The 10110-nt window shown below is 40.1% G+C and overlaps 1 protein-coding gene and 1 long non-coding RNA gene across 2 annotated transcripts in view; both read left to right on the top strand.

Moving 5' to 3' along the window:
- LOC103917930 overlaps positions 1 to 10110 on the top strand; it is a 13355-nt gene continuing 3245 nt past the window's right edge. The window contains exons 1-6 of the mRNA XM_009325147.1: positions 1 to 104; positions 677 to 830; positions 3828 to 3973; positions 5622 to 5798; positions 6609 to 6722; positions 9763 to 9849. Coding sequence (XP_009323422.1) covers positions 3914 to 3973; positions 5622 to 5798; positions 6609 to 6722; positions 9763 to 9849 — 438 coding nt within the window. The 5' untranslated portion in view covers positions 1 to 104; positions 677 to 830; positions 3828 to 3913. The remainder of the gene's footprint in view (positions 105 to 676; positions 831 to 3827; positions 3974 to 5621; positions 5799 to 6608; positions 6723 to 9762; positions 9850 to 10110) is intronic.
- On the top strand, positions 844 to 2719 carry LOC103917929. The gene is made up of 2 exons (XR_663655.1): positions 844 to 2319; positions 2351 to 2719. It is a non-coding gene; the product is annotated as an uncharacterized LOC103917929 (long non-coding RNA).

The following is a 10110-nucleotide window of genomic DNA, read 5'->3' as shown; positions in this document are numbered from 1 at the left end:
CCTGCCTGCACAGAAACCGCGAGCAGCGTTGCCGACGCGTATCAAAAGCCCAGCAACCCCAAAGCCGTGTTGTAGCAAGAGCCATAGCTCAGCCCTACCTCCAGGTGACCCTCCAGTTCCACCCAGCTTTTCTTTTTTCCTTACTGCCAGCATCGCAGGAAAGTAACGTCGTTTTTCCTAGCGCGGTGCAGTTTATCCGTCTCCGTGACTTAGACTGCCTGGGATGAATGGAAAAAACATCTCTTACTCAAACCCGTTGCTCGGAAGCGTGAACCTTTCTCTGCGGTTCTCTAAAACTAAAAATCTTGATTCGGGGTACTGGGAAGAAGTTACTTGCTGAACATCGCTGTGTTTCGATAGGCATACACGTGGGCATCGGCGATCTCGATTTCGGGAGATGAAATTATAACACCGTGGCCCTTGTGAGGCACTGAGGAAAGTAGAGGGCAGCCTGTAGGTATAAACCAGAAAAATCCAGGCTGAGATTAATTATGAAATAAAGTTAGAGTACTCCCTTCCTCAGCAGTTTTGGAGTTCCAATTCAATTGCAAAGGGTTTCTCTTTGCCAGGAAAACCGTGCCCTCACGTCATTTAGCCAAATTGCTTTAATGAGTTTCTTAGCAACAGCAACTAGTTTATACTGTGTTACATGTTTAAAATTTTTCTTCCTTTACAGATAAAACCTTGTTCAGAGCTATCATTTCCTGTGAAGATCTACTTCTGTGTCACTATTTTGTCTCTGCTAAGTGTCATAGGGCTAACCATAGAGACACTCGTTCAACAAACTGAGGAAGATTTCACCATTTCTCTTATTCAGTTAGTTGGAGTTGGTAAGAAACATACCGTCTGTATTTTATAACAAACACATTTTTTCCCAAAGTAGTAGTCAAGCAGCAACTGAAGTTTCTTATTTCACTCCATTTGGCCTGATATGTTACACACAGACTCTTCTGCCAGTTTAGCACTAACAAGCTAGATGCTTTTGCCATTGTTGCTTTTTCCAGCAGTATTTTAGGGAAAGGATCAGTTAAGAGATATGGTGTCATCCAGAATACGTTCACGTGTGAATAGTGTGAAAAAACATTCAGATTTTAGGAAGTTTTGCTATTGTTGGCTTTCTTACTGGTGTTACATTAGGCAGATGTGGCAATGATTTTGCTTTCAGACAGCTGTCACTTTATGTAAGATACACTGAGTGTTCAGCTATGCCAGAAAGAGCTTACCAGTTCCCATTTTAATGTCTGTGCCATAATACGCTGGGGAAGTCAGAGGCGTCCACGCTCCACGGCTTGTCATAGAACGTACATCTCCTGACATGCGCCGGGCTTATACCTGAGTTGTAGTTGGTTTCAAGGCACCTTCTTACATTGCAAAAAACCAAACATACACAGTTTGATCTGAAACAAGAAAATGTTAAGTCACCTCTCTGTGTTAACTTCCTGCAAGGACGTTGCTTCACCTGAAGTATTTTAATAAAATAAGGACCTCATTTTTTTTTTTAAAGCTCTTTTTTTTGACTAATAGTTTTTGTACCACTGGAAGCAAAATCCAAAATTCCTTGGATATTTCCAATTAGAGCTTCAATAGAAACTTATGTTCATATTCCTGGGTCCATTTGTATTAAATAGAAATGAAAGTCAACATGAAAATAAATACAACTATAAGTATTTTAGGAAGTCCTCTTCAGTGGCTTTAGCAGGTTTGGGCTGTTGGCTCGCTGGCCGAAACAGTAGAAAATAGTCCCTCTGTGGGTGTAACACCTTGTGTACGAGAAGGACACACTATTCATAAGCAGTCACTGCTTTCCAGCTTTCGTGCTTTCACCCAGAGGGAACAAAGACAATAGATTTGTTCCAGATTCTATAATTAGACACATACAAACAATACTTTTATTCCAAAGCTCTGGTTTGATTAGCTGCTTTTCACACAAGACTCAGCATACCAACAAAAATTGCAATGTTAGAACAGACCGTTGGTGCCTCCAATCTGTCACACTGTTTTTGTTAGCAACCACTGCTTTCTGCTTCAGAGAAAAATGAAGAACCTTCATAATAAACCAAATGAATCACATGATGTTATAAATGGGGAAGTCGAAAGCATGCTTGCTAATCTATTTTTCCCCCTCCTACCTTCTGCTGATACTAATTGGTATTCTATGCTGCAGCACACACACGGAAGAAGTGCATGCCTCTCACAAACCTCTGGTTTAAATCAGGAAAAACAGTGTATTTTTAACACATTACTTCAGATTTCAGAGTTTTAATGTAAACAAAAGTTGTTGTTTCAACGTACTCGTCAGTAAAGATAACATCATTCAACGTACTCGTCAGTAAAGATAACATCATTCAAGGAACATTTTAAAACCATTATTGGCTTACCTTGAGATTTTAAGATGTGTAAGCTAACCTCCATAAACAGGCCAAACCCATAGATTTTCCATAGCGTAGACAAAGACTGACAGAACCAGTAAGAGTTCTTTAAAGAAAAATAGATGCCCTGGCTGTAACAATCTCTTGGATTTACCACTAGAGATACTGACTTTAAAGAGGGTTTGGGATTTAATTTGTTCAAAAATGTTCACTTACCAAAAACAAGGGGATGTCCTTTATTTTAAAAATGCGCATGTGCTATCTCTGCAAAAATCTTAACGCTCAGAAAAAAGTTTGTTTTCAAATTATTTGTACAGACTTCTTCCGATTTAGCAGCTGAATTTGCAAAACAAGGAAATACTGTCTTAAATCTTCCAGGTGTTTCTGAGGTCAAGAGCACACAAAAAAATCGCATGATTCACTTCGTAGTCTGCCAATCCTTTTCAGTTTTCTCAATCACTGTTAATAAAAGTGAAAAAGGAAGTTTATTCACTAGAAGGTTTGTTTAGAGAGACCGAAGTTATTATGTTACTTTGAAAACTTCTACAACACTTTGTCCCCCGTGTCTCAACCGAGCGAAACTGGACTCTTTGATGTGCGGAATCCAGGAAGTAGCCCTCTGGAAAAAGAAATCTATTGTTACTTTGTCTATGCAAGAATTAACTAGTGTGTGCAGGAGCATCCTATGTAAGAATAAAGCACTGATTCCTGTTTTTATGAAAGGAAAGCCTTTTCCTTATTTAAGCCTTGTCAAAACAGATGTGTAGAGTCCAACAGTGACAGCTAACTGTGGTGTTAAGAGTGGTGGGTTTTGATGTATTTTATAAAAACATAACTTAGAACTTTCCCGAACCAGTTCTTTTCTGGACTACAGTTTGCAGGGTGGGGTGTTTCAAAATTTCCACAACAAAAATAAACTGTTAGGAATCCAGTCTGTCTGAGTTCAATTCAACACACTAGCCATTTGTAGTGGTCAGAACCACACAAACAATACTGTAGAGGTATGTGTAAGAGTAGTAAATTCCTTGTTAGTCACTTGAATTAGTCTCACTGGGAAGATTATGTCATTTCAGTTCTTCAATAAAAATGGTGTTGCTTCATTTAAATCAAATACACTATTCAACATAGTGTTCAATATAGTATTAATAGAATAACATACCACAGCTGCCAGCTAATTTGGATAGCTAATACGTTGCCATTTTCAAAGTGTTACTTCACAAGTAATTTAAAAGTCTAACAAATTATTTCATCTCTTGTATGCTGAACACAGGAGAGAGTACTCATTTTAAGTATCTGATTCAGGCTCCTTGGTAAGAATAAAGATACGTTCTTGACCGGAGAGCCTAAGTTACACGGTCTTGATACTTCCATTTTGTCATCTGGATCAAGCATACTGAAAAATTGCACGACGTGCAATCTGTGTTTACCTGGTAACTGACCTTTCCTTCTCCTTCCCAGTGTTCTGTGTATACTATGTGACTAGAGGAATCCTGCAGGAGAATCGCCAGGAGCTCATCGTCTTTGTTCTTTCCATCTTGCTAGTGATGTTTCGTTCCGTTGTCAACTTCACGGTTCTCTCTGCTGAGCAGAAGCCGAAACTCCTGGTTAGTCTCCTGGCTTTAACTTTGCTTTTCTCCACATCTGGGATTTGAAAATCTTAGAAAGGCAAGATATCTGTGATAAGGGCACTGATAACAGAGAAAAATCAGGCTGAATTATTCCTACCATTGAATAACAAAATGTGCACCTCCACAGTTGCAAATCTGTTTCTCTGAGCTATTCTATGGGTTTCTTTATGGCAGTATTTGAAAGTAACATAAATATCGAAGTATTTTACTCACACAGGATTACCGCAGAAGATATCCTTCACTTCACCTACTCTGCTTCAGATTTCCGTCTATAAAACGACTGGCCTAAAGTCATATAAATCTAGCCTATGAACAGAACTGGAATCTCAAGTCTATATGCAAGGACACAGCCATTAGCCCCGCTGCTCCATAAATGCAGCAACGTGTTTTTGAGAGAGTTATGGTAACCTGCTGCAAGGAAACAAAAAGATACAATGTGCTAGGGGAGGTGCTGCCATTCCAGATTATCTTGTTTGCATTTCGTAACAATAAAATGTAATACAAGGACTGTATTCTATGCGATACTAAGATTTGTAGTTAAACTTCCGTTTGCTGTGCTTTGCAGAAGTCCTTCCCATTTGTGGTCACGCATTTACCAGAAATGTGAGAAGGAGGTTCCTTGCTGTGAAGTCATCCAAAAACTATTGTTCCATAGAAGAGGTGGCAACCAAGCTAGGAAGATGCAGCAAAGCAGAATTTGCCTATTCAATTCACGCATCAATTGTACATTTAGTTAAAACATACTTATCTACAGCAAACTGGGTTGTTAGGGTCAATAAGAACAGGCATCAGAGAGATGCAGATTACTTTAAGGTATGCATCCCAGTCATCGGTTTATATATATATATTAAACAAGAACCTCAAACTAAAGCCTGGTGTAGACGATGTACTATTACAAGGACTTATTTTTACTACTATAAAAGTAACTTGGATTACTGTAACTCTTACTTCCTGAGCAAAATTTCTGAGACAGAATAAGGAATACTAGTACAAATATTCTCATACCACTGTAATTATGAAGGATGTTTTGCCACTTCAGCCATCTTTAAAGCAGCGGACATTTAGTGTGAATGCCAGCAAAGTTGTGGATACAACCCAGACAAAACCAATGTTTTCCAAAATTTAGTAAGTACAGCATTCAGAAGAACCCGCTGTCCCCATTGAGATCAGTGGGGAAGATTCTTACCAGTTGGTTTACGCCACACAGGAAGCTTAGAGCCAGTCTCTGTCAAAGAAAGCTGTTTCTTCAAACTATGATAAAACCTCAAGCAAAACCTTGCTAAAAGTCATCCTGATATTACAGGAAGTGCAAAGGTTATGTTTCTCTTAACAGTTGTAGAACTACTACATTGAGGGTAATGTAAACCAAAATAGCCAATGTGAGTTTACAATTATTACCAAGTGGTTGCAACAAATGGCAAAAATCATGGCCTGATCTTTGCCACTTTGTTAACAAAGTGTGGCAAACTGTCATCTTTAATTGTTGTCTATTTAAAATGCTATTAATAGGCAGCCTGGTTCTCCTTACTCCTTTATTCTTTTATTACCAGTTAGAAGATTTAAGGTTAAAGACTGTTCCTGTTTTGGCATGGCCAGTCACATCCTTATTTCTCTTTCCCGTCAGGCCCGCTTTGTTCTGATCCTCTTGGTTGGCTCCTTCGATGTGATCTGTGCTATCATCCTCATTCAGAGTCAAAGCATGATGGCCTTTCGAGTGGGTGGTGCTCTAGAAAGCCTACAGTCACAATACTTCATGCTGAACCTCTGCTTTTCCATGTTGACCTTTGATCTTCAGGCGCAGGTATAGAACTCTCTCCCCCGGGTTCCCTTTTTTCCCTCCTATTGAGAATATCTTAGAATTAGACTAGCTGAGCTGAACTATTAACTTCCTAGAGCGATCCTGCCTGTATCTTACCTTTTAGATAAAATTAGCTTAGTAACGGTCATCTCTCCATGTGTTTGCTATAGGGAAGCTTAATTAAAATCCCTAAAAGTGAATCAACATATATTTTATCCTTGTCCTGCCCAAAAGGAAAACCGAGTCTGATTTTTGGGAAGTATGTCCATAAAAACAATTGCATCCAGAAGCTCCAACCCAACATGGCCTCCTAAAATAAGAATGATTGTCACTGCACAACATCTCAGCCTACAGCCTCTTGCTTTCCAGCCATCCTAGCTGTCTCCTACATTTGAGAAAATGATACTGCGATGGGAGAGGGGAGCCTGACCTAGCAGGGCAATCAGGGTGAGATAGCAACCTGCAGTTACAGATAAGTGAAGTGAACCCAAGAACTGTTTAGAAAGAGTTTGAACTTCTGTACACTACCCTTCATTCTTACTTTACTACTGTATTACCCTGTATTACCTTATGCTTTATCTGGAGCACATCTTACTGCCTTCCCTGTTCTTTGTTGTTGCTAATATGGCATACAAGGAAGTACGTCTGTCCTTGTGTCACGTCTCGTACTGTCTGTCAGGTTTTGAGGAAAAATTTTAGCCTTTAGACCTGTGCCCAACTTACTGTTCCTGGGAGTTTGTGTCAAATATTTTTTGGTGGGCTGTGTGGTCTCAAACTAATAATTTTACCAAATCTTTGCCTCTTCTCTTTCAGCTCTGTTTGTGTGTTCTGCTGATAAGCCTGCATGGGATCACCCTTCTACATAACATCATCTCAGCAACAGGGGTTCTTTGGGCCTGCCTGAAGGTGACCATTAGCATCATCGCAGTAAGTGTTAAGCTAACAGCAACACTAGCACGAATAGTCAACTTCAGAGACTACAAGTTCTCACTCTGAGCAATTATCACAGGCTGGGAAGTCACAGCCATCCCATTCTATGCAATACTGCTAAGTCGAAAGGAGCCAGAATGGATCCCAGTGGAAGACAAGAGCACCAACAATAATGAAGTCAGGTTTCTTATAAATCTGTGTCGCTCAACTGAGCATACAGAATGAAACAATGTCACACTATCATTATTCCTTTCTGAGGGACATTGTTTTTATTCTCAGTCCTTGATCACCTACTTTAATGAAACCTATAGGATCACAATATCTTTACTATTTCTACCTCTCTGACAAGGTTAGGTGAAACTGGCAACAGTCTTCCAAATTATTATGAAGATGGATATACAGACACAGTGAGACTGCATAGGCCTTATATCCTTAGGAAACCACACCAAAAAGATGAGCAGTCCTTTATTGGGGCAGCTTCTTTAAAGGCAAGTGACAGTTTTCAGGTTAACATAAGGATTTGTGAACTTGAAATGCAGTTTTTCATGTCAGTCAGACTGAACTTCCTCTGAAATCTTGAGAGCTCTGTTCCAAGAACGATTGCGGAATCAGGGCCAAAGTACATCAGATACGCGAGTCTTTTATTACCAGGAAGGAGTTTAGAGGGTTTTGGGTTTGTTGGTTTTTTAGGCTCCTTGGGTGTTTGCTTTAGCTATTCAGACAAGTTCCTGACAGCTGAAATACAGCTTTCCAAGTGTTTTGATTGCTTTCCTTGCTAAAAATGGAGCTAGCACCAAGCACTGTGCTTTTAAAATACTTAGGTGAATAGTTGCACAGAATCATCTTTCTCCTGGACTTTGGAGTGTCGTGGCCACTAACAGCTACCCAGCAGGGAAAAAGGAGACAGGACTGACTGTGAGTGTGACAATTAGGAATGCAGGTAGGGATGTTATAGCTTGGTTTCCCCCTAGGAGCTCCTTATATACCTTTGTGAGGCACTGGATCTTTGCTTTCAGTTAAATTGTATCAGTGTGGAAAGAAGGGAGCAATTAGAACCACGTCTGTTTTCCTGCTAGGATTAAAAGTGTAAACTTTGCAGCTACTTTTCCCCCACCCTCAGAAACAAAGTTGATCTGACCCGTTGCCCTTCACAGATCGCGAGTTCTTTGCTTCGCCCGGATTTGCCTTTAGGCATTAAAAGAGGCACTGTTTCTTTTAAGAAAAGAAAGAGGCGCTTCATTTAGATGGTCTCATGTCTTAACATACATGATATTCCTTATGCTGTCATCAATAGCAAACGTGTTTCTTAATAGTTCAACTAGTTATAGTAAATGTCCTAGGGATAAGTACATATTCTTGCCCTTTGCTCAAAACTGTCTACATTAGAACTACTTGAAAGCTACCTTTTACCCAGTCTAGGTACATTACTGACTTCTCTACTAGAAGAAGTTAACAGCTTCTTGTCTAACTAAGATATAGCAAATGTAAAATTAATGAAAAAAATTTAGTGCTGTATTTCAGTAACTGGCAGCACTACAGGGCAACAGCAGTTTAGGAAAGGTGGATACATTTCATGAGAGTCTGGTAGCTTTGCATCCAAGGTAAAAATGATTCTGCCTTAGGCTAGAGCGTGTAGACAGTTTGACAGAGGGATCACAATTGGAAATTCTTTTCCTTACCCTGTTCAGACAAGTTTTTCACAATCAGCTTCTGGCAGATGATGCAGAAGTAGAGAAACACGTATCCTGGTCTTGTTTGGTGCTCTCAGAAACTGCACCTGCTATGAGGTTGTTACCTAAGAAAGGTATGGAGACATACATAATCCACCAGAAAGTATAAGCGCAATAGAAGGGAAAACTTGGAAACGCCTCATACGCAGTCCCTTCTGGTAACCGCAGTACCTGAAAGCACAGCTAAACCTCACACTCTCTTATTTCTGGGTTGATGCACATGCCATCTCACAAGGTGATTTATTCATTATTTGTCTTCTATTTATATACATGCTCTCCCATTTACTTAGTGAATTTATTTTTCCTATCTCCATTATTTATTTTATCTCTTTTCTCCCATTAATTACTAATTGTCTCTTCCCCCTCCCTCTTGTTTCTCAGCCTTTGTTTTCCTTTCCCTTTTGGTCTTATCCTAAGAGGAGCGCTATGCAGTACCACAGAAAACAGAGACAATAGTAAAGGTGGCAGAGAACAGACAACCTCCCTTAGGGGAGGGACAATTCCCTTAATGCTTTTGTAGAAGGGACCAATACTGCAGAAGGATCAGTATTGGTTTTGGGGGGAATCTGCGGTTGATCAGATGTATCAAATCTTATCATAGCATTGGCGCAGTCACTGCTTTCATTCCCAGTGACTCAGCTGTTTTTCTTTTGTTTGCTCAGACCTGCCCTTCCAGTTCAGGACTGTTGAGAGTTGCTACCTGCTGGAAAGCAGTCCATCGTTTCTTCTTTCCCAAGTCCCAAGGTTAATGGTGAAACAAAGTTTTTCTGACAGTTAAATCCTCTTGCTCCTCCCACATTTTAATTCTCAGTGACTTTAATTCTCTGTAGTAGAAACAAAGGTGGAGAAAAGTCACAGAGCGCTTTCAGTCTTCTAGCTATGAAAACATTAATTTGTTAGAGAAAAATCTGAGCATACCCAAAGAAGAAGTTCATCAGCTTCGATGCAACTCAGAAGCCAGCTGCTTCTCCATTTAAGCTAGCTGGGAGTTGTACTGTAAGTATTAGAAGGCAGAGCTCAAGAGGATGCTGAGATGGCTCAAATCACACACAGCTGTCAGGATGTGCCTGTGAAACAACCAGTTCTGATTTCACCAACATCACTCCTAGCCCAGGTCAGTGGAAAACAGAAACCACATTTCCTGCTAAAAACACATAGGTAGAGAAGGCAAGCAGAGAGCAAAGTTACAACTGAGAACTCAGCTAGACCAACACTTGAAATGCTACTGAAGAATCAACTACATGTAGCCTTTATAGAGTATATAGCAATAAGTTATAAAGCTGTATATATCTCATCTTATTTTACAGATTTTAAAAGAACTGAAACCTCTAGTGTGGATTTTTCTGAGTCAGAATGTACCTGAAGTAGTTTATCTCATCTACCTGCTTTACACGGTAATTCATCAAACTTACTTGCTCAATAATGGGGAGCAAGGCTGGAGGCCTTCTCTTCGTTACTGGATCCTAGGGCCCAAAACATGGTGCCTCATTCCTGCACATACCCCTTCATTGCAGCTCCTGTTAGAATCAATGAGAGCAGCAGGCATGTCCTACCTCTTCAGGATCAACTTTTCAAGACAGGAACCATGTCCAATTGCTGTTGAACTGATTACTTAGAGGGAGAGGCCCTGGAACTCTCTGCAACTGGCAAAGTGT

The sequence above is a fragment of the Pygoscelis adeliae genome, unplaced genomic scaffold (assembly GCF_000699105.1).
Source record: "Pygoscelis adeliae isolate BGI_AS28 unplaced genomic scaffold, ASM69910v1 Scaffold36, whole genome shotgun sequence".
NCBI classification, from domain to species: Eukaryota; Metazoa; Chordata; class Aves; order Sphenisciformes; family Spheniscidae; genus Pygoscelis; species Pygoscelis adeliae.
The sequence above is the reverse complement of the archived record's forward strand: the minus strand, read 5'-3'. Positions and strand labels throughout refer to the sequence as shown.